Source organism: Neodiprion virginianus, chromosome 7 (genome assembly GCF_021901495.1).
Source record: "Neodiprion virginianus isolate iyNeoVirg1 chromosome 7, iyNeoVirg1.1, whole genome shotgun sequence".
Taxonomy (NCBI): domain Eukaryota; kingdom Metazoa; phylum Arthropoda; class Insecta; order Hymenoptera; family Diprionidae; genus Neodiprion; species Neodiprion virginianus.
The window spans coordinates 21,408,664-21,433,061 of NC_060883.1; the positions used below are offsets into that span (position 1 = coordinate 21,408,664).

The following is a 24,398-nucleotide window of genomic DNA, read 5'->3' on the forward strand; positions in this document are numbered from 1 at the left end:
TAGTGACAGCACAACTGTACTGTTGTATTAAGCATAAGCAATGCGGTCAAATTTTCTCCTGATTCGCAACAAACGATGGGTCAAGAAACCACGGAAAATGACCCGTATCTGCGCATCGAGGTTGAAAATCACCGTGACGAAACCGACTGAAAGCTATCACTTCAAGGATGAAATGAAAATAATTATTCTATATTATTATCGATACACGTTTCCTCTTAACGAGCTACCATATTTTATAAACGGAACAGAGCAGTTGAATATACCGAATGTACCCAGAAACAATAACTTGACTGCCGAATCTTCTGTTTTTGTTACGATGACAAGTCTAAGATGTTTGCCCAGAAAATATTTTGGTATTTTCATTGTTTACATTGAAAGTCACTCTTCTTGAACTTTGTTAGGAAAATATCACGCTTTTCATATTATGCTAATGATGCACCCCAAAAAATGAAAATGAAAATAAAATGATCCAATTACATAGGTCTGCAACCGTAAAATTGCACAAGTTCCCTAAAACCGGGAAAATTACTCAAAGAATTTCATCCCGATAGGTTTTTTCTTCAACTCTTGTTTGTAGTTTCATTTAGAGTGAAGTTCCCGTTTAATCCAAAATCTGGTATCCAATTCTTGAGTCTAAGAATCCTATGCAAGAGTGATTTCTTGCTTTCATTTAATATGTATTAGAGTGAGACTTAAGATAGATACGAACAGGGAAACAAAAAATGTTCGGAGGAGTTTCAGAGAAAAGGAGAAAAGATTTCATAGGCAAAAAGAATTGACACGAAATATCAAGTTAATTTCATGAAGAATTTGTTCGAAGAACAAATGTTGTTTTGAAGAATGTTTAAAATCCCGGTAGTGATCACCTCCGGTTTGGAGTCAGTAATTTCTGCGCAAAATTGAATTCCAATCAGTGAGTAGCCCTATACCGGACTCTGAAACGAAATCAATTTAATGAGCTGAATGATATAAATAATTTCTAGAGTGGAGTTCATGAGTCTCGGATACCTCTCATTTCTCTTCATAACTGTGACGTCTGCTTTTTAATAAACCTATCGCAGAACCCAATCGGTTAAGTTGTGCCGTCCTAGCCAGTAAGTAAGCATTGCCATTCTTGACACCAGACATTCATACAAATTCATTGACTACGTTACACTTTCTCTGTATGATTTGTGCGTGGATAGTATAAATAAAATTTGCGATTGTACTTTAAACCAGCGTGCATTCACTGGAAGGTACCTATATATCCGTAAAGTAGCTGTAACACGATGAATGCATTGAAAATAATGAACACAACCTGCGTTTATCAATAAAAATTTAATCATCCATTAAAGAACACGAATGTTCCTTACACAAAATGCACTGGCCTGCGAGTGGCGCACATGTGGCTAGCCTTGTCGAAATTTCGTTGGGGTGATAGATTGACTGACCTAGAGATCACCGCCATCACGGTTAATGAAACTTTTCAATTTGAAAATAATAATTTCGGTCTTATCGAACAAATTTTCAACAGGTTTTCAATTGTGAAATGAATGAAAACAAATGAAATACTACCCTGAGTAGACATGTACAAAATCCCCGTAGTAATAGATTCCGGTTAAGGGTAAGTCATTTCAGCACACAGTTCCAATGAAATCGTGGAGTATCCTAAAGTCGAGCACCTGCGACCTAGAAAGTGAACCATGATTCATTTTCAACAAGGTGACAAATTCATCGCATAGTGATGCGAATGATTCCACTTTACCAAATTAGTAAGTAACCAGTAAATATCATCCATTTTAGTTCCATTCTCAAGATTGCATTGTACGATATTTCTCCGGGGATAGACAGACAATAGACTGTGATGGAAACTACTCTGAAATTGAGTTCATCACCCGGATTATCATCGATAGTACTGACGGTTATAACTACTTGAAGCGTATCGTCCTGAAATGCATTCCAACGATCGATGAGAGACAGATAGAATGGGACAAATGGATCGTTACCTTCAAATGAGAGATGTAGAATGGATCGAGCTAGGTCTCCACTGAAATAACGACACCCAATATGAGACCGTAAGAATTCTAAAGCAGGAGGAAATTCCTATTGTTCAGAACCTATTTACCCGTGGGTAAAAAGTCTTCAGTCTCAGATTTACGATTGAATTTTTGAAGCCCTCTCGCTCCGCTTGGCGGCCAAATCGGTTCATCTCGAAACACTGGAAGCTAAAAGGATGGTCAGAGATTGTAACTAACTATAACGTCACTGCAATTTAATTTCTAAAAACAAACGGAGAACGTACGAAGAATCGACGCGGTGGCAACGATACTCAGGACGATCACTGCTGGCCAAAAGAAAGTCGAGAAATCCTTTCCAACATCTTCGATATTCTCATGGTTTTTCACAATCAGCGAAACTATCAGGGCGCACAGAATAAAGCCACTTCGAAGGCCAAAGAAAACGATAACAATAACTAGGGCAACTTCTTTGGGTCCAAAGTCAAAAACGTGGATAGGGAATTCCGATTGTTTTCGCCTCTAAGTTCGAAGATGAAAAATTATTGAAAAACAAGAAATCGTTCTTGTTGAATATCCTGCAACTTACAGAGAATTAACACCAAGGTAACGATGCTGCAGGTAATCAAGGCTCTCTACTTTATTCTACTTTTTTCACATTTTAGGCGGCAGGAATCCTATTCCAGTGATGCAATCTCCAATGACTTGGAAATCCTGTGCTATTTTTGAATTGTTTGGTGAGTTAAAGCCTCGTCAAGGATATCACCTCGAATTATCGTGTCTAAGATGGAGCAATAATACTGTTAAAACCAGCAAATTGAGTGGACCGTTATAGTCTGATCACATGTTAACGACTTTCTTATTGCTTCGCACCTATAAAATGCAAATAAAATAATATAACAAGTCAGCGTTACGTGATTGCACTTGAATTGCAGGATTTATTACATATGTTTAAATCACTCATGTGGTACGAGAATCAAGATCCTGGTTATCAATCAATGAATTGGAGTTGCGATCATTTCTTTCGTAATAGTTTAGGGAATTTATATAAATACTACGTTCACGAAGTATCACTATGGTTAAATTTTATATAATAAAGACTACTTTAGATCGAGACTCTTTTTCGATTATTTCTTATAAAATGGTGAGTTTCTCAGATTTTGACATAAAATGGTCAAGGTACACACAATAGTCTCTCATATTCGTCTTTCAGCCATCATTTTGAATTTTTAAATCATTCAGCATATATTTATCAAGCTAGTAGCCCCTGTCTTGTACAATTTTTCTAAACTGATAGCTACTGGAGTATTGGATGGTTGAGAGAAATACTAAGGTGACATTTCAATAACAACATGAACACACCGTTTAAGCTCCGAAATGCAACATTTCGATATTATTAGAATGGTTCACTTGAGTCACTTCAGAAATGATATGAGAATATCACGGAGCGGCTCTCAACTCGTGAGATTTCAACTCTGTCAATTCTTTGACGGGAACAGCGATGTATCGGCTGGTGAGTTGCCTAGCTTTCTCGCGTCGGAGTTCGCTTTTATTGAATATCACTAAAATAGTTCCGAGAACGAGGAATGCGCAAATACAGCCGAATGCGGGAACCTCCCCGTAGTTTTCGAGCATCCTGCCAGTAAGCAGAACCAAGAAAAACGCGTAGATCTGAGCTGCCATGTTTAAAATTCCGGTGGTGATTGATTCTGGCTCAGGATAAGTTATTTCCACGCATAATTCCGTTCCAATTATTCCATATCCGAGAACGGGAGCTCTGAAACGCAAAAAATGTGACAGATTGATTTGGGAAGAATGCATCATACCAACACGTCAGGCACTTTATTCACCCGCATAGTAGCATAGTCGCAAATATCATCCATTTCAATTCCAGCATATAGCTTGTCCCGTACAACAACGTTGCAGGGATTGACAAGCAGCAGACGACGACCGAGAGCTTTCTGTAATTCATTCAATGACTGTAACAATCGTGGATATAATTGGTCAGTTTTCTTGCTTCAAGCAATTGAAATTGCATTTATACCTGAACGCCTTCGTTTTGTCGAGAATTGTACTACAGATTACTGAGCCAACTATTCCAACCACATTCAGCGAAATTGACAGATATCCAACACTCCGAGTATCGTCCTGAAATTCAGTCAAATATTCAATAGAATACTTGCCCATATAATCTCTGTACAAACGTTACCTTGAAATGAGCAGTGTAGAATGGATTCAATAGTACGCTCAATGCCAATCCCACACCCATAATAAAGCCAAAGCTGTTCCACAGGATGAGAAAACTCTTGTTCTTTAGGACCCTTTTACAAGTAGGCAGAAAGCCCAAAACCGCTGATTCGTGGTTTACTTTTTGTAACGCCCTTGCACCACTCGGTGGTAAGCGCGGTTCGTCGAGAAAAACTGGAAATCAAAGACCACGGACAGGGATCGTAATTTCATCACATTGATTAATTTATTATGATTGTCGGTGGCGAAAATGTTTCTTACAGTACATCTGCGACGATAACTTACAGAAAAATAATATGAAGGTGAGAATGCTGGACCCGATTGCCTGTGGCCAAAAGATTAACGAGAAATCCCTTCCGATGTCTTCGACATCTTCGTGATCTTCAACGACCATCGGAACAGTCAAGCAACATATAATATTGCCCACCTGAGCTCCGTAGAAACCGACGGATGTGGCAAGGGCGACTTCTTTTGGCCCAAACCAATGAGAAGCTAATCGGCCGGGAACGCTGAAGATGACGACTTGGAACATGCCAAATAGGACTTGTGCAACAATTGCTAAGTCAAAACGGTCCGGAGATGCTGCGAAAACGTTAATCCAAGAGCCAAGGGTTACGCCCGTCGTCGTTATCAGGATGGTTCGTCTCAAACCAAGGCGATCCGTTAGATAAGAGACCGGTATCAGCAGAATCACGTATTCTATCATGAAAATTGTTATGGTCCATTCCACTGCCAGTGAAGAAACGTTGTAAAACCTTGAACATTGGTAAGAGTCATACTGATTTATCCAACTGAAAACTGGAGGCTAGTTGTCACAGTGGGAACTGACCTGCGCGTTATATTGCCGATGATTACGAACTGAAAAGCATGCACGTCGCAGCTTACACCGAGAATGAATAACAGGACGAGCTGTAGCCAGCGTCTCTTGAAGAGTTTGACTTCCATTAAACTGTCAACAACTTTTGCCAACTTTTCGTCTATTTGTTTCTCGCCAGATGTAGCATCGTCAATCGGTGCCAAGATCGTCAGAACTCGGCATTCTTTGGAAAAGGACTTGCTGTCCTCGTTTGTAATCACGCTATTCTCCACCATCACCATTTTTCATTCGACTCACTGTATGTTAATTCTACTCAACGGCATGAAACCAATATTCCGATGATTCAGCCCGAATTAATAATTATTTTCAACCGTGAACTCTATAACTTGAGGTTTCGTCAGCGTTTTAACAATGAGATCACCGTATCTGCACTCCGATGATACTGTTACACTTGTCAAGAAAAGACTCAAATTTATAGCTTCATTTCTGGCAAGGTCTATAATTCGCATCTGCATCATGATATTGAAAATAATATTGTATGGTTCTTCGTTGTATCACATTAATCAAACAGCAACGTCATACGGTTGTTTTTTCAACAGGCGCGTGAGGTGTTGAATGCTGAAAACTGAATTCATGATTATTATGTAAATAATCCATAACGACAGTCGCGATCGTGATAAAACGTGTACTAATGTATCTTACTTCTGTGGATCTGTGTTTGGAATAATGTGTTCCAAAAAGTATTATACTTCTCACCCCGAACATCGTGAAGTTTACCCGGATATGTTAAATCACAACTATTTGCCGGGGTACAAAACTCATCTTCGATTACTTGAGAATGTGACCACAAACTATAAGCGATTATCTGATGCGGGTTGAAATTATTGAAACGTCTTATGAACCAACGATATTTTATCAACATGAAGTCAGACTACAGTGCACATGAATGATTACTGTAAAGTTGAGGCTGATTACACAGAAATCAAATTAAAATTATTCGACCCGCCGAAATTGAATCTTTTCATAAAAATTATCAATCTACGATAAGAAACATTGTATAGAAAACTCAGTATAATTTGACGGTCAAAACATTGAACAATCAATCTGGAAAATTTCTTTAATTGATTTGCAACCAAAATCACTTAATTTACAACGTCTATTCCTGGGGAAAGATGGCGTGTGTCTCATTGACAGTAGCTGATTGTCCAGCTTTCTGACGACGAAGCTCGCCTTTATTAAGGATGACCAGCACGGTTCCTAGGACGAGTGACACGACCACACATCCGTGACCTGCCACATCTCCGAAGGCTTCAAGTACCCTGCCAGTAATCAGTACCAGCAAAAACCCGTACAGTTGAGTAGCCATGTTCAGAATTCCCGTGGTGATAGCTTCCGGTTCAGGGTAAGTAATTTCGGCACACAAATCCATAGCAACCGTTGAGTAACCTAATACCGGACCGCTGAAACGAAATAAATTTAGTGAGTTGACGGAGATACAGAACGAATTGCAGAGGGATTCGAGGCAGAAGTTCGATTACCCAAAAAGTATGTAGCTGGCGAATAACATCCACTTTATCTCCATCACGAAGCTTGCCGCGAACAGAATTGCTCCGAATATTGATGTACAACTAGCCACGATGGAGATTACTCTGAAATTCATGCCATCACCCTCATAATCTTGGGCATCACTAAACGATTACCTGCTTGAAGAAATATTTCTCAATTGTATATACCTGAATGCTTTCGTTTTGTCGAGAATCGCACCGCACACAGCAGAGCCGATACATCCCGTCAAAGCTGAGAAAAATGCCAGAATGCCTACGCCTTTTTCATCACCCTAAAATAAAGTTCGATATTCAATCGAAAACGGTGCGAAGCTGAAATCGAGCCTTACCTTGAAGTGAATCATGTAAAACGGATTAAGCATAGTTCCCATTGTCATCACAGCCCCCATGAGTAGCCCAAATGAGTTCCAGAGCATGAGAAAATTCTTGTTGCTCAAAACTCTTTTGTACACCGACAAATAACCTTCCGTATTGCGGGATTCGCGGGTTACTTTTGCGAGTGCCCTTGCGGTGCTCGGTGGTTGACCGGGTTCGTCCTGAAAAACTGGAAGCCAAAGACCTTGTTGAAGATCATTGATTTACAATTCCAACTGCCTTCGCCGCTATGATTGATGTTTAAGGCTTAATGAACAAACAATAAAGTCACTGCTCCTGCGCGACGCGTTACAACTTACGCAGGAATAAGATCACAGTGACGATGCTGCAGGCAATCGCCCCGGCCCAAAACAGCCTTGAATAATCGTTGCCGATGTCCTCAATTCTTTCGTGGTTTTGTACTACCATCGAAGTACTCAGAATAGAAATAACGTAGCCTGCGTGCGGGCCAAAGAAACCAATGGTTGTGGCCAAGGCAATTTGACTGGTTCCGAACCAGTAAGCAGCCAATCGCCCGGGAACGGTGAGTATGAAAAGATAAGAGACGGCGAAAAAGCACTGCCCTATAGATGCCACGACGAAACCATCCGGAGACGTTGCCAAAACCTTGATCCAAGACCCGATACACGTGCCAGTAGCGCCTATGAGTACCGTTAACCTCAAGCCGACGCGATCCATCAAGTAAGAAGCTGGTACCAGGAGAACAACGTATGTTAGCATAAAAATCGTCGCAGTCCATTCGATCGCCAACGAGGAAACGCCGTAATACCTTGAAAATTGATAAGTTCCAGACATTATGGACTTGAAGAAGTTAGATCATACGAATTGTCGTGGTGGTATCTGACCTGCGTGCCACGTTGTTGACGACTGTGAAATGATACCAGTGGATCCCATTGCTCGCGCCACAAAGGAAGAATAGTAGGAGCTGAAGCCAACGTGTGTTGAAGGTTTTCACCTCCGTGGTGCTGCTGTCTACTGTCGGGCATTTCACATCTCTGTCAGCGTCTCCAAGTTGTTTCTCAACGTCAGAAACTGGTATTATCAAAACTTTGTTCAGTTCTGCCAAGGATCTCTCGTCCCCATCGGTACTCTCACAGTTTCTGGTTTTCACCATTTTCTAATTTGGTCAATATTGTTTGCACCACGTGCCTTGAGAATAACTTATCCAATTATGCAATTATTTCGCAAACCATGCAAAGTGTTCCGACAGTGATTTTAGGTTGACGTAAACACCGACGTCATTAACGAGGAAAAGTGTCAATTACCACATCACAACGTTGTATCATTGACCGTTCATTTCTCATCAATGTTCTACTATCACTGCAACTCAAAAAGAATCGACGGAGGTTAGCTAAAGACCTTTACAAAATGCAAACACTCAACGCCTTCCTGTATAATACACCTGTTCAACTCATACCTATTGTATATTCAGCCGGGATAATTTGTGAAAATGTGAAGTGATATCAGAGTGTCTGTCTTAAATGATTTATTGAAAGTCATAGTAATAAGAACATGTCCCCATCAGTTGATAAGCTTCGCTGGGGAGAAGGATGGGATGAACTGTGCTATTATGAGTATGTATGCCCTCCTCTTGATATATCGGAACACCTGGATTTGCATCTGGAACACGGAGAATAGCTGTTAACATTTGGCGTTTGGAAAATTTTTCATCGTAACACCCTGACGTATTCCAAAGCATCGAAAAAACAAATTTGCGTAAAGTTTCGAACGATCGAATAAACCGAAACACGTACCTCTACGAACTTGAATTTTTCCATTCAGGTAAACAAATCACAAAATTACAAAGTTTCATGGATCAGAACATTTCTTCCTGTCAAATTCGAATTGTTTATGTAACAATATGAAACGATCGCTTTGATTATTGGGGTGGGTTTCAAAATTCCGAAAGACCAAAAACGCGGATGATTGTAAGTCCGAAATTTTCGAGATACGAGTTTTAAAACCACGAATGATCAGCGTACCGAAGTTTGGATTTTCGATAAGTCATCCAGCAGAATAATTGTCTTCCCGAAAGTTTATTCAACCAAACCTTCTCTTATCCGAAAAAGTATTTTCAGAACAGGCTGCATGCCAAACGACCAAAGCACAGAATGTGAAGATACAGAAAAATAAAAGCTTCGAAATTAAATATTGAGAGCGGCTGATACTTCGAACAGCCGCGAAAGCGAAAAAATTAGTTGCCGACAATCAAAGTTCAGTGGGAGCAAAATTACGATCGGGAAAATGCATAATGGCCAAAAAGCCGAAAGAGCGCGAGACGATTGTCATAATTATGCAAGCAGAGTTGTACAAGATGGCACTAGATACCGTCCACTGGATATGTGTGGCGTTGTAGAGAATTTATGAGTTTCTGACGTCATCCGTCCTTTCGGCATTATGGCCATTCTGTCTTTAATGGGTTCCAGGTTTTTGAACATTCGAGTGTTTGGTTAGTCGTTATTGATGAATTCGGATTCGTAGATTTTCGTCAAAGGCACGTGCCTGTGATTTGAAAATTCGACTTTTTGACTCTTCGGTATTTCCACAATTCGATGTTTTTCTTTTCGTAATCTTGGCCATTCTCAAAAAAGAAAAAAAAATTCGGTATAAATTAATTAATCTTAAGTTGAAATACGTGACGATTAGCGCCTCAGTTTTGTGAAGTACGACTGCCATTAACGCTTTCGAGTAATTTTTTGTTATGGTTTTATTATTGTAGGTTGTTACCGAGAGTCCGACTTGCGCAAGTAAATTTAAGATTGATTCGATATTTTGTATTTCTTTATTTTTGCATCGAGTTTGCCAAGAGCATATTGAGTATTATGTTGCTTTTCTGTTTTTTTTTTTTATTGCTTATCGCTTCCAGTAAAGAATATATATTTTTTTTTTATCTTGCTTTTTGTTAATTTGCGTAGCGTACAAGTGTTCTTTATTCATCTGTACAAAATTACTCCTTCCCTCTCCGCGGTACTGAGCTATCTCGTGCAGAAGAGTACAGCCAAGGATTAGCGCAGCTGACGATTGAGAGGCGTGTTGACCACGCTAGACGCCCAACAAAGGTTCCCGACGTGTTTTGTAGGATGAATTTTTCCAGCTTTCATCGCAGATCCCCAATTTATTTTCTACACGATAAGTTCTCGGTCTCATCTCCGGATGGCCGAGTCGCAGCGAAAATCTCCGTCACAATATACACAACAAAATCTAAAAAATTTAAGCACGAACACACGCGCAATATAATAAATTATACTCCAAGAAAAATATCAATAATTTATTGGCGATAATTACTTTTATTAAAATTTAATTATTAGCAAGATGTACAGCGTGTTTTACTGAACCTTGGCCGAAGTAGACTCGAGCCGCGTTCACGCAAATGCGCGTCACCCAAGCAGATAGCTGAGCATAAGTGCTCACAATCAGTCTCATTCACTACCAAGAAAAAAGTATGCGCAGTGCGCCTAAACGAGTTTTCGCTTAAAAAATATGAAAAACAATAAATGTGTGTGCGGAAACATTGTGCCAAGTTACACGATGTTAATGCGTCTTGATTGCAAGAGGGAACAACTTATCTGAACTGAAGTTTGCATATTCAGACGTTACGCGTGTATCTTTCACATATTTTGCAATACATTCACTGTATATCATCACTGTATACATATCAGATGCCATCGATGGATTTCCAAAGATGCCGTTTATTTGCGCTTCGAAAATCAGGAGGAAAAACCCGAAACACATACATCGGGATGCTGAAATCTTAACATCACGATGACCGTTGGTCGTACATAATGAATTATCGAAACTTAGGTTTAACATTCATTGTACTCCACTGTTGATGACAGCTGACTTTTTCTTCCCATAAATGTTACTATGCCCCTGAACAGCTGACGTGTTTCAAAGTACGCAATGATCAAGGTATGTACAAGAGGCTCTCATATTCGTATTTCAGGCATCATTTTAACCGTTAAAATCAATCCACATGCATTTAACAAGCAAGTAGTCCCAGTCTTGTTCAATTTTTCTGAAACAAGAGGCACTGGAACGATGAATCGTTGAAAAGAATATTGAGGATGTTAGACTGCGTGCACAACATAAACACACAGTTTAAGCTCCAAAATGCAATATTTCGATATTTTTTAAATATTTCATTTGAGTCCCTTCAAAAATACTATAAGAATATCACGAAGCGGCTCTCGAATCGTGAGATTTCAACTCTGTCAATTCTTTGACGGGAACAGCGATGTATCTGCTGGTGAGTTGCCTAGCTTTCTCGCGTCGGAGTTCGCTTTTATTCAAAATTACTAATATAGTTCCCAGAACGAGAGATGCGCAAATACACCCGATTGCCGCTATATCGCCGTAGTTTTCCAACATCCTGCCGGTGAGGAATACCAAAAAAAACCCATAGATCTGAGGTGACATGTTTAAAATTCCGGTGGTGATTGATTCTGGCTCAGGATAAGTTATTTCCACGCATAATTCCGTTCCAATTGTTCCATATCCGATCACGGGAGCTCTGAAACACGAAAAACACGAAATATTGATATGAAAAAAACGCATCATACCATCATGTCAGACACTTTATTCACCCGCATAGTAGGAGAGTCGCAAATACCATCCATCTCAATTCCAGCATATAGCTTGACCCATACAACAACGTTGCAGGGACTGACAAGCAACAGACGACGATCGAGAGCTTTCTGTAATTTATTCAATGACGTTGACAATCATGGACATAATTGTGCAGTTTTCCTGCTTCAAGCAATTTGAATTGCACTCATACCTGAACGCCTTCGTTTTGTCGAGAATCGTACCACAGGTTATTGATCCAATCGCCCCAATCACACTCAGCCAAATTGACAGATATCCAACACTCCTAGTATCGTCCTGAAATTCAGTCAAATATTCAATACTTGTCCATATAATCTCTGTACAAACGTTACCTTGAAATGAGCAGTGTAAAGCGGATTCAATAGGACGCCCAATGCCAATGCCACACCCATAATTAAGCCAAAGCTGTTCCACAGCATGAGAAAACTCCTGTTCTTCAGGACCCTTTTACACGTTGGCAGAAAGCCCAAAACCGCTGATTCGTGGTTGACTTTTTGTAACGCCCTTGCACCACTCGGTGGTAAGCGCGGTTCGTCGAGAAAAACTGGAAAACAAAGACCACGTTCAGGGTTCGTAATTTTATTGCATCAATTAATTTTTTATGAATGTCGGTGGCTAAAATATTTCTTACAGTAAGTCTGCGACAATAACTTACAAAAAAATAATATGAAGGTGAGAATGCTGGACCCGATTGCCTGTGGCCAAAAAATGAACGAGAAATCCCTTCCGATGTCTTCGATATTTTCATGATCTTCAACGACCGTGGGAACAGTCAGGGAACAAACAATCATGCCCGCCTGAGGTCCGTAGAAACCGACGGCTGTGGCCAGGGCGACTTCTTTTGGCCCAAACCAATAAGAAGCTAATCGGCCAGGAACGCTGAGGACGAAGACTTGGAACACGCCAAACAAGAGTTGCGCGAAAATTGCTAAGTCAAATCGGTCCGGAGATGCTGCGAAAACCTTAATCCAACAGCCGAGGGATACGCCCGTCGTGGTTATCAGAATGGTCCGTCTCAAACCGATGCGATTCGTCAAACAAGAGACCGGTATCAGCAGAATCACGTATGCTATCATGAAAATTGTGACGGTCCATTCCACCGCCAGTGAAGAAACGTTGTAGAACCTTCAACAATGGTAACGGTCATACTGATTGATCAAACTGAAAACTGGAGGCTAGTTGTCGCAGTGGGAACTGACCTGCGCGTTATATTGCCGATGATCATAAACTGGCCAAAGTGCATCCCACAGCTTATGGCGAGAATTAAGAACAGCACGAGCTGTAGCCAGCGTCTCTTGAAGAGTTTGACTTCCATTAAACTTTCAACGACTTTCGACAAGTTGTCGTCGATTTTTTTCTCGCCAAATTCAGCATCGCCATTCGATACGGGCATCGTCAAAACTTCGCATGCTTTGGAAAAGGACTTGCTATCCTCGTTTATAATCACGCTATTCTCCACTATCACCATTTTTCATTCAACTCACTGTATGTTAGTTCTACTCAACGGCATGAAACCAATATTCCGATGATTCAGCCCGAATTAATAATTATTTTCACCCGTGAACTCTATAACTTGAGGTTTCGTCAGCGTTTTAACAATGAGTGTCACCGTATCCGCACTCCGATAATACTGTTACACTTATCAAGAAAAGACTCAAATTTATAGCTTCATCTCTGGCAAGGTCTATAATTCGCATCTGCATCATGACATTGAAAATAATATTGTATAGTTCTTCGTTGTATCACATCAATCAAACAGCAAAGTCATACGGTTGTTTTTCCAACAGGCGCGTGAGGTATTGAATACTGGAAACTGAATTCATGATTATTATGTAAATAATCCATAACGACAGTCGCGATCGTAAGAAAACACGTACTAATGTATTTTATCTGTGGATCTGTGTTTGGAATAATGTATTCCAAAAAGTATCATACTTCTCACCCCGAACATCGTGAAGTTTACCCGGATATGTTAAATCACAACTGTTTGCCGGGGTACAAAACTCATCTTCGATTACTTGAGAATGTGACCACAAACTATAAGCGATTATCTGATGCGGGTTGAAATTATTGAAACGTCTTATGAACCAGCGATATTTTATCAACATGAAGTCAGACTACAGTGCACATGAATGATTACTGTAAAGTTGAGGCTGATTACACAGAAATCAAATTGAAATTAATCGACCCGCCGAAATTGAAGCTTTTCATAAAAATTATCAATCTACGATGAGAAACATTGTATAGAAAACTCAGTATAATTTGACGGTCAAAACATTGAACAATCAATCTGGAAAATTTCTATAATTGATTTGCAACCAAAATCACTTAATTTACAACGTCTATTCCTGGGGAAAGATGGCGTGTGTCTCATTGACAGTAGCTGATTGTCCAGCTTTCTGACGACGAAGCTCGCCTTTATTAAGGATGACCAGCACGGTTCCTAGGACGAGTGACACGACCACACATCCGTGACCTGCCACATCTCCGAAGGCTTCAAGTATCCTGCCAGTAATCAGTACCAGCAAAAACCCGTACAGTTGAGTAGCCATGTTCAGAATTCCCGTGGTGATAGCTTCTGGTTCAGGGTAAGTAATTTCGGCACACAAATCCATAGCAACCGTTGAGTAACCTAATACCGGACCGCTGAAGCGAAATGAATTTAGTGAGTTGACGGAGATACAGAACGAATTGCAGAGGGATCCGAGGCAGAAGTTCTATTACCCAAAAAGTATGTAGCTGGCGAATAACATCCACTTTATCTCCATCACGAAGCTTGCCGCGAACAGAATTGCTCCGAATATTGATGTACAACTAGCCACGATGGAGATTACTCTGAAATTCATGCCATCACCCTCATAATCTTGGGCATCACTAAACGATTACCTGCTTGAAGAAATATTTCCGACACTTGTATATACCTAAATGCTTTCGTTTTGTCGAGAATCGCACCGCACACAGCAGAGCCGATACATCCCGTCAAAATTGAGAAAAATGACAGAATTCCTACGCCTTTTTCATCGTCCTAAAATAAAGTTTGATATTTAATCAAAAACGGTGCGAAGCTGAAATCGAGCCTTACCTTGAAGTGAATCATGTAAAACGGATTAAGCATAGTTCCCATTGTCATCACAGCCCCCAGGAGTAGCCCAAATGAGTTCCAGAGCATGAGAAAATTCTTGTTGCTCAAAACTCTTTTATACACCGACAAATAACCTTCCGTATTGCGGGATTCGCGGGTTACTTTTGCGAGTGCCCTTGCGGTGCTCGGTGGTTGACCGGGTTCGTCCTGAAAAACTGGAAGCCAAAGACCTTGTTGAAGATCATTGATTTACAATTCCAACTGTCTTCGCCGCTATGATTGATTCTTAAGGCTCAATGAACAAACAATAAAGTCGCGCTCCTGCGCAACGCGTTACAACTTACGCAGGAATAAGATCACAGTGACGATGCTGCAGGCAATCGCCCCGGCCCAAAACAGCCTTGAATAATCGTTGCCGATGTCCTCAATTCTTTCGTGGTTTTGTACTAGCATCGAAGTACTGAGAACACAAATAACGTAGCCTGCCTGCGGGCCAAAGAAACCAATGGTTGTGGCCAAGGCAATTTGACTGGTTCCGAACCAGTAAGCAGCCAATCGCCCGGGAACGGTGAGTATGAAAAGATAAGAGACGGCGAAAAAGCACTGCCCTATAGATGCCACGACGAAACCATCCGGAGACGTTGCCAAAACCTTGATCCAAGACCCGATACACGTGCCAGTAGCGCCTATGAGTACCGTCAACCTCAAGCCAACGCGATCCATCAAGTAAGAAGCTGGTACCAGGAGAACAACGTATGTTAGCATAAAAATCGTCGTAGTCCATTCGATCGCCAACGAGGAAACGCCGTAATACCTTGAAAATTGATAAGTTCCAGACATTATGGACTTGAAGAAGTTAGATCATACGAATTGTCGCGGTGGTATCTGACCTGCGTGCCACGTTGTTGACGACTGTGAAATGATACCAGTGGATCCCATTGCTCGCGCCACACAGGAAGAATAGTAGGAGCTGAAGCCAACGTGTGTTGAAGGTTTTCACCTCCGTGGTGCTGCTGTCTACTTTCGGGCATTTCACATCTCTGTCAGCGTCTCCAAGTTGTTTCTCAACGTCAGAAACTGGTATGATCAAAACTTTGTTCAGTTCTGCCAAGGATCTCTCGTCCCCATCGGTACTCTCACAGTTCCTGGTTTTCACCATTTTCTAATTTGGTCAATATTGTTTGCACCACGTGCCTTGAGAATCACTTATCCAATTATGCAATTATTTCGCAAACCATGCAAAGTGTTCCGACAGTGATGTCAAGTTAACGTAGAAGCTGACGTTAATAACGACGAGAAGCGTCAATTATCACATGACAACGTTATATCATTAACCGTTTCACCTCAATGTTCCAATATCACTACAACGCAAAAAGTATCGTCAGAGAATAGCTAATGAATCAAATATAATGCAAACACTCAACACCTTCCTATGTAGTACACCTGTTTAGCCCATACCTATTGTGTATTCAGCCGGGATTACTTGTAAATACATGAAATAATATCAGGGTCACTAAATTAATTTACTGGAAATAATTGTAATAAGAACATGTCCCCATCAGCTAATAGGCTTTGAATGGGCGAGCCATGGGATTAACTGTGTGACTATAATTAGCGCATTTGCAAGCGAAACATGGAGAACGGCTGTTAGTTCTCTCTAGAACTGTGGAATTCATAAGTCACTTGGTGGATTTCTTCAAAGCGCTAATCAAGGTGTGTTATAAATGGACGCAAAATACTTGCCTACAACAATACGAGCCTATTGGTACCAGGGCGGTCTGTATTTGGGTTCGAAAAGTTTTTCAATGCAACATCCTGACCTGTGCCGAAACATTGAAAAAAAAATTCGTCTAACGTTGCAAACGAAAACAAACCGAAACACGTGCCTCTACGAACTTGAATTCTTCCAATCAGGCAAAAAAAATGAAAATTCCAAAATTAATAATATTGCTGGATAATAACATTTCTCCCTATCAAATTCGAATTGTTTATGTAATAATATAAACAAATCAGACCTCAATGTTTTTTCCCCCACGGTTCTTTATCTTTTTTCCGAAATAACACTATGCTGTTCAGAAAAAAATGTTCGGTCACCAGTCATTTCAAATATTTTCCAATCAACAAGTGAAATTTCGTAAAAATAAAAAATTTCATACGGAAATATTTTCATTTACCCGATAATCAACGCCAAGGATAGTTCTTTTCGACTGATCATGAAAATCCAAGCTCTTGGAGGCACGTGTTCCACTTGATGTAACAGCTTGAAACTTCATACAGACATTTTGAATGATTCGGAAAAGGTCTGGAGGACGTCACAATGATAACTTTTTTGACCCCAAACAAGGACCACCCTTATAGGGATGGCATGTTAAGCAAAGGATTTGACCACGTCTTTATTACCTCCGAAATCAAACATCGATCGGTAAAAGTAGTTTTTTTCAATTCCGCTCCACGATCGCGATTAAAGAGGGTTACATGTGTTTCGAATAATATAACTCGTCGTAGAGTGGAATCAAGTGAATATACCAGATTATTTCTCCGTTTTAAATTGATTTACCTTGAAAAATTATCATCGATGCTCCAGTCGATAACTACGATTGTTTTGTATTTATTTGCATCCCCCATAGAATCACCGTATCTCATGAATGCATAAATTTAATACACTTTCAACGTGCGACGATCTTGTAATTAAATTCTGACAGAAGTATTGATTTTCAGATGACGAAGTTCCTCACGATAACTGACAAAACTTGACTGTGAAGATGCTTTCACACTCTATTCGAGAGAGAAAGGACGGAAGCAATACATGCTGTAGCGCCAGAGATTACTTGATAACTGAAATTTAGAAGTCGCAAAAACGCATAGACGTTCATGATACGCTAGTATGATTCTTTCTCAGTACGGACTATGCTCATGTGACATCAGATGAACGCACTATGCTAGTGTCGGTGGGTGAGGGTCAAAATTCCGAAAGACCAAAAGTTCGAGTGGTTAAAAGTCGGAAATTTTCGGGATACGAGTATTGATGCGAGAAATGGGATTTTCGATAAATCACCCGATAGAATAACTGTTTTTCCGAAAGGTCGTTAAACCGAACGCTATCTTGTCCGAAAATGTATTTTTAGAAGAGTCGGCATTACAAATGACCACAGCGCAGAATGTGGAGGTGCAGAAAAATAAAAGCTCCGAAATAAAAAATTGAGAGCGGCTGATACTTCAAACAGCCACAAAACTGAAAAAATTAGTTGTCGGCAATTCAATATTTGTCCTTTCGTAATTTTGGCCATTCTCAATAAAAGAATGTCGGTACAAATTTATATGCACATATTTGTTTTTTCAGTATTTATTTTTCAACAAGTCATCATTTCGTATTTATGGTCTTTCTACGTTTTCAAACCGTCGGTAGTTTGATTTTCGGGATTTCGTTCCGTCGGCGTTTTGGTCTTTCAAAGTTAGTTGTACTTGCAGCACCCTTCCATTCGATCTCACTTAAACTCTATCAACGCTTTCTGAGGATCAATATTGTATACGGCAGTAACTTTGCTAGCTTTTTGTCGATAAAGTTGAATTTTGTTGAAAACCGTCAACAGAAGCCCGACAGTCAACTCTCCGCACATACAGGCGTGTGCTACTTTATGACCGTAAGCTTCCAACACTCTGCCGACGATCAGAATCGACAGAGTTCCATAAAATTGAGGTGCCATGTTCAAAATCCCTGCGGTGATACCTTCGGATTCTGGATAAGTCGTCTCCATACACAGCTCCAATCCAATTGTCGGATAGCCGATTACTTGTATCCTGAAATTCCAAATTTTCAAAGTCAATCGACTAATTGCATGCGTGAATTGAAGCACTTCACAGCTTACCCGAAGAATATGCCCATCACAAAAGCCATCCATCTGATCTCCATAATCAGACTCGTAGCAAACAACGCGTCGGCAATCAAGGCGAAGGCGTAAACTGCAGTTGCGACGAGTCTTCAAAATATGTCGTTTCAGAAACGGTAAATCGTCAAGATCAAAACATTATCATAAAATTCTCGGATGATATCTGTTCCTATATGCATCCTGACACGGTACTGATTCATACCTGAATTTCTTTGTTCTATCGAGAACAGCAGCGGCTGCTAGTGTCCATAAGGTACCCAGAATGGTTGAAATAAGCGAAAGCAGTCCAGTGTCCGTTTCTCCGGTCTGGAAATAACTTCAAACAATTAATAATGGTACAAGTCGAGGCACGGTGCTAAGATAACTAATCGAACATTACCTTGAAGTGAGATACGTATAACGGGTTGATGAGCGCTCCGAATGTGGTCGACACACCGCAGATCAAGCCGTACGAGTTCCAGAGTAAAATGAAACTCTTGTTAGTCAAGATCCTCTTGATCGTTGGCCAAAACTCTTCCGCACCATTCAGACGTTTCGCGTTTCGAAGCGCTCTGGCGTCACTCGGAGGGAGTGGTGGTTCGTCTTGAAAAACTGCGGGTAAAATGAAAAAACGCGTTTGCTTTTACCGCAAGAATTAAGGCCAACAAAGAAGGTATCCCGGATCCATCTCTCCGATTTGATTGTTTTTTGTAATATTTTATAGTAGACTAAAAACTAAGCGACAGGTATTTTTTTTTATCCGCCATTAAACACTTTAAGGGGGTGAAACCACCCTCCAAAGTAAGATAGGTCAAGGGGCGATTTCGCAGTTTTTTGATTTTTTTTTTTTTTTGTTCTAATTGAGAAAATTACATTTTTGAATTCTCGTTATGAGAAAACTTTTCCAGTTGGATTAGTTAAAAAAAAATTACTCCCTTCTGGGTGAAATCGTCAGATTGCCCCTTGACTTGGCTTACTTTGAAGGATGGTTTCATCACCTAAAGGTGTTTAATGGCAGATAAAAAAAAATACGTCTCGCTTAGTTTTCAGTCAACTATGACATATTGAAAAAGAAATCGAATCAAAGAGATCGACTTGGGCCGGTTACCTTCCTTGCAAGAGCAACCTTCCAACGGCGGTTAATGTTGGTAATCTCACAAACGAACACGGAGATCGCAGCAATAGCGGCATAAACGGCAAATCCCCAGTAAAGGTTGGACAAATCGTTCCCGATGTCAGCCAAGTTTTCATGGTTCCTCACGACGAACGGAATCATGAATATCCCTAAGGCTATGCCCAGTTGGAGGCTGAATACGGCGATACTGCAGGCAAAAGCGACCTGCGTCTTCCCAAACCAGCAGGCGGCCAGCCGCGCTGGAACAGGAACGATGCACATTTGTGATATCGCTATGATTGCCTGGCCCAAAAAGGTCACCGCGAAACGATTCGGAGATGCGGAAAAGACCTTCACCCAGGTACCCAGACACGTGCCAGTTGCACCGATCAAGACCGTCCATCTCAGACCAACGCGGTCCAGCAGATAGGAAAGTGGAAACACAAGAATCATGTACGAAACCAGAAAAATCACGTTGGTCCATTCCACAGCCAGTGACGAAACGTTGTAGTACCTGAACAGATATCATTCAACGGATTTTCAATACGGGTTCTCTCTTTGAGGCGGAATCTACTCTAAGAGGTCGAAAATCAAGTAGACTTGGGAAGTTTTTTCGATAGGGAGCAATTGAATATATCATATATTCTAAACTCGAATGAAAAATTGAAAAAATTACCAAACGTAGTTTAAACTGGTAACAAAAGATCCTTAGAGTTTAGAAAATGACCATTCAATTCCTCTCTGTCGAAAAATTCCCGAAAACAACTTTTCAACATCCCAAAGAAGGCCCCCCATCCCACCCATACCGCCCTTCGATCAAGGTCTTCCAGATCTTACCGACGTATTACGTTGCTGATGATAGCGTACTGATACCACTGAACAGTGTTGCTTACGCAGTAAATGATGAACAATGCGAGCTGAAACCAACGCCTTTTGAAGACTTTTACCTCCAACGAGTCGCTGATTATCGTTGTCAAAGGTTGCAGATTTCCCATCGCGTCCTTGGATTTCAGTTCAACCTTAGAAGACGGCATCGTCACAATGCCGTTTATCACTGCTAATGGTTCAGTCGTTAATTTCAGGAATGAAATTACATATATTGAACCCGGAATGGATAAGAAATATCAAAAAAAGATAATGAAGCAACTGTATACTTGCATGCAATTATTAAAAATATTGTCGAATATAGTTATGTAACAAGCAAATAAATCTTTTAACGTCAAGACATTACTTTGTTTTAATCAGAGGTATAAAATGAAAATTAGTCTTGCAACTGTTATCAGAAAGTCTAGTATCCGTGACTATTCTTTCTCATTACGATCACTGTTGCTATATTTTCTTGCAACTGTTGCGAAAATTTAATGCTTGTGCAAGAATAAATTGACGTTAAAGCCTTGTTTAACTAAAAAAGTAGAATAAACCTCACAAACTGATTTTGCGTTGCAATTGCCAAAAAAAGAATCGACAATAGCGCAAAATGTTTACGCGTACCTCGTTTTTCGCAATTCCAACAATATTCAAACAGTTTTTTTAACGATACCTGTTTTACTCAATTTTTCTAGTTACTGTAACAAATGAAATTTTTCTCAGTGTATGAAGTTCATTTTCACAGGCTACAAAAAGCCCGAACGAATGATTTTATTTATAAATATTACAACTTTCACCGTATTTCTAATGATCATGACAACCTCAAGTGTCATACCCCAGTCTTTTATGACAACAATCACGTACCCAGTAATCAATTTGGTATCTGATTCTACACTCGTTATCATTCGTTAGGGTAAGATAGAGTGTTGTTGATGACAAGCGTGAAACCACATCGTCCTTTCAATACCGCCAATAAAAAACTAACGGAAACATTGACTTTCCACAAGTCTAAATAATCGCGCAAAGTGCAGCTGCATGTCGTCATAAAAACACTACTGCACGCCAGCATTAAAAAAACACGTTATTTCAAGAAATAGAATTCTCATCGTGTATTTGCTAACTTGATAACCATTCTGGGCAGGACTGCACTCATTTGGTTCACACCAACAGCACTGCTGCAATAATATTAGTTTTCAGCGCATTTGCACATTACATTTCCCAATCAACGATTGATTGCTTCATTCAACTAAATTCAGACCATTATTAAACATGGCAAACAAACGTCATGCCATTAACGACGAGTTGGCTTGGTCCGTCTCAATTTAAAGTTGGGAAGGTAGAGAAAAACGATGAAAAAAACATCTGCACCAACATTATTTGCATTACAAACTAAATAAAGATCGACAGTTTCAGTCATTCTTTCATATCTAAACATGCAAGATGCTTAAACTCTGGTATTGTTGATCCGATTCTAATGTTTTTCGGCTAATATCTTTATTGGCCAGCTTTGCATAAAGAATTGTCGGAAAATCATTTAAAAAATATTACTTTATGGTGTAAGTATACCAAGTAAATATAATTATCGATGAACATTTGTTGTACCGTAATAACACTAATATATAAATATATTTATCCAATTCGAAGATAATTGCTTGTGAAAGTTTTTTTTTTCCTCGATCCAAAGTGTGCATAAAGACATTAAGATCGTTGGAAGAACACCAGAATTTAATCGTTCGGAACGTCTTAATTAGAAACCCATTTCTCACGTTGTTGACGTCGAAAAATTATCTTCTGCCATTAAAATACACTCATATTCATTTATAATATTCAACGGAAGGAACATTCTTTCATTTATGTTTACTATTATTGATGAAAATAACATAATTATAGTGCTGGAGATTTATTCAACAGTTTTTTTTTTTCTATCTCTCTTACAAACTTTTGATTCAAACGATGACTGACTCATTCCTTACGAGACGCAACACGTCAAACGAGGATCTTACGCGATGCAAATTGATACAAATACGAATTTCGCAGCTGTGTTTCTCGGCTTTTTCCAACGTGGATTACAAATTTCATACTCACTTTTCAACATTGAAACAGTCTGCAGAACTGTTTTGTAAGTTAAACAACAAACATTTCCTCCGTGTTTGAAATGTAATTTTGTAATTTTGCCTCTCAATTTCGACAGGAATGAAAAAGAGTCTTTTCCTGTTATTGACCAAATTCTGACAGATTTTTGTAAACATGCTCCTCGATTCTTTTACGAGTACGACGCAGTTAATTGTAACTCTATTAGGTAAAAACCCCCCTGATTCCATCAAGAGAAATCATTTATTACCAAGTTATTATCCAAACATTTTCACTCCTAGAATAATCATTTGCGTTAGCAAAAAAACTGGCAAACAATATTTCTGGCAACCAGACGTGACGGAATAAAGAAAACATTGACGCTTACATAATAGTATTCAGGCGGTCAAAACTGGAAGGAATTATTTTTATAACAAACGAGAGATCGTTTACTGATCACAATTTTATATTGATATACGTGCCGTATGACGTCGTTCGCATGTCACCTCGCCCAGACTAAAATGCAAATAAATATAGCGCCAATTGTATGCTTACAACATGCGGCTACGTGTTAAAATTGTTTCTTTTCTTCCCGTTGAAATTTTTTTTCCCCCTTTTTTTCTTTTGCCACTTCATTCCAGTTGTTTCAGTCGGACCATTCCATTTCGACTTACTGGTATCTTCCCTCGCGGTCCAATAGTAATCGTTGAATATTATTGTTTTTCGCATCGTGTTTTTTCTTTAAAGGTAACGATACAAAGAATTGTTGATTCAGTTAAGTAGTACCACCCAACTTGAATTTCTCGTTGTGGCACGAACGCTGATCTATAAATTCCGACGACAGAGTACACAAGTGGAAAAAAGACACCGCTCGCTTTTGCCTTGAAACAACAAAGGGCCAAACCTAGCCGACGAGGTCTTTCTCGTATCGTCGTGAAACATACGCACCGTACAAGTCCAAGGCTTCATAATTTTAATTGTTTAATTGCGCGACCTTTATACGAAGGTAAAAATATTACAATATTTGCCTGACTTGTTGAAAAATGTAGAAAACTTTGGAAAAATCTAAGGCTCTGCTGGTTTTCTAAGCTTCGAGGGTTGCAGTTTCATTTGAGAAGGACGATGAACGAGAAAATACCTGAAATTTGAAGAATCGGCCTTTGAGGGCTGATTGACTGTGTTGATTATACATTTCCCTATGACTCGTTATGTGAAAAGACTTTCTAACGCTTTAAATAATTGAACATTCAATCATTCCTGTTCGGCTGTCCGTAAGATTCGCAAGATTCTCCGTCTTTGCTTCCTGTCCACGACTTAGATTGCCACTCTTTACGTGGCATATTAGCCTCGAGTAAACTGCCTGCAACTTCGTGCAGACCAGCAATTGCCATACGTGTACACGCCTCTTTGGGTGTATTTGTTCAGCCAACACAGCTATTCAACAAATTTCAATATTCAATACAACATAATTACCATATCTAAAAAAAAAACTCTCAAACTCGGTGGATTGAAAAAAATTCAGACTTTTAGGTATATACACGTGGACTTGACAAATAATACCGTACAATTTCAAATAACGTGAGTTTGGGATTGTAGATAGAGCAAAAACTTGTCCTTATGACGAACAATCGGTTTTCGGAAGTGGAAAGAAATCTGCTAGTGAGGAGCTAGGGTGTTCATTTCTTAACAAGACAAGCTTAATAACGTTGCTCGTGACAGCGTCAAAAAATAGACGATCGCATTTTAAAGACAAAATTCTGAAATATAACTTTTTTGATCCCACGTACACGCAGATT

General features: G+C 39.8%; 5 protein-coding genes across 5 annotated transcripts; all 5 read right to left on the minus strand.

Moving 5' to 3' along the window:
- Window positions 1–2,915: 2,915 nt before the first annotated feature.
- Window positions 2,916–5,731, minus strand: LOC124308895 (feline leukemia virus subgroup C receptor-related protein 2-like). Its single transcript, XM_046772054.1, has 6 exons — window positions 5,071–5,731; window positions 4,527–4,996; window positions 4,204–4,415; window positions 4,039–4,142; window positions 3,845–3,955; window positions 2,916–3,771 (listed from the first exon to the last, which is right to left on the minus strand). The coding sequence occupies exons 1-6, from the start codon at window positions 5,337–5,339 to the stop codon at window positions 3,435–3,437; spliced, it is 1,503 nt and encodes a 500-aa protein (XP_046628010.1). The 5' UTR covers window positions 5,340–5,731; the 3' UTR covers window positions 2,916–3,434.
- Window positions 5,732–5,979: 248 nt separating this feature from the next.
- On the minus strand, window positions 5,980–8,292 carry LOC124309492 (uncharacterized MFS-type transporter C09D4.1-like). The gene is made up of 6 exons (XM_046773160.1): window positions 7,844–8,292; window positions 7,298–7,767; window positions 6,953–7,167; window positions 6,792–6,895; window positions 6,597–6,707; window positions 5,980–6,518 (listed from the first exon to the last, which is right to left on the minus strand). The coding sequence occupies exons 1-6, from the start codon at window positions 8,110–8,112 to the stop codon at window positions 6,215–6,217; spliced, it is 1,473 nt and encodes a 490-aa protein (XP_046629116.1). The 5' UTR covers window positions 8,113–8,292; the 3' UTR covers window positions 5,980–6,214.
- A 1,510-nt stretch (window positions 8,293–9,802) lies between these two features.
- Window positions 9,803–13,246, minus strand: LOC124308894 (uncharacterized MFS-type transporter C09D4.1-like). Its single transcript, XM_046772053.1, has 6 exons — window positions 12,803–13,246; window positions 12,259–12,728; window positions 11,936–12,147; window positions 11,776–11,879; window positions 11,582–11,692; window positions 9,803–11,508 (listed from the first exon to the last, which is right to left on the minus strand). The coding sequence occupies exons 1-6, from the start codon at window positions 13,069–13,071 to the stop codon at window positions 11,172–11,174; spliced, it is 1,503 nt and encodes a 500-aa protein (XP_046628009.1). The 5' UTR covers window positions 13,072–13,246; the 3' UTR covers window positions 9,803–11,171.
- A 437-nt stretch (window positions 13,247–13,683) lies between these two features.
- Window positions 13,684–16,046, minus strand: LOC124308458 (uncharacterized MFS-type transporter C09D4.1-like). The gene is made up of 6 exons (XM_046771188.1): window positions 15,576–16,046; window positions 15,030–15,499; window positions 14,686–14,900; window positions 14,525–14,628; window positions 14,328–14,438; window positions 13,684–14,249 (listed from the first exon to the last, which is right to left on the minus strand). The coding sequence occupies exons 1-6, from the start codon at window positions 15,842–15,844 to the stop codon at window positions 13,946–13,948; spliced, it is 1,473 nt and encodes a 490-aa protein (XP_046627144.1). The 5' UTR covers window positions 15,845–16,046; the 3' UTR covers window positions 13,684–13,945.
- Window positions 16,047–18,068: 2,022 nt separating this feature from the next.
- LOC124308639 (feline leukemia virus subgroup C receptor-related protein 2-like) lies at window positions 18,069–20,019 on the minus strand. The gene is made up of 5 exons (XM_046771513.1): window positions 19,710–20,019; window positions 18,952–19,163; window positions 18,775–18,878; window positions 18,552–18,662; window positions 18,069–18,483 (listed from the first exon to the last, which is right to left on the minus strand). The coding sequence occupies exons 1-5, from the start codon at window positions 19,945–19,947 to the stop codon at window positions 18,171–18,173; spliced, it is 978 nt and encodes a 325-aa protein (XP_046627469.1). The 5' UTR covers window positions 19,948–20,019; the 3' UTR covers window positions 18,069–18,170.
- Window positions 20,020–24,398: the final 4,379 nt, after the last annotated feature.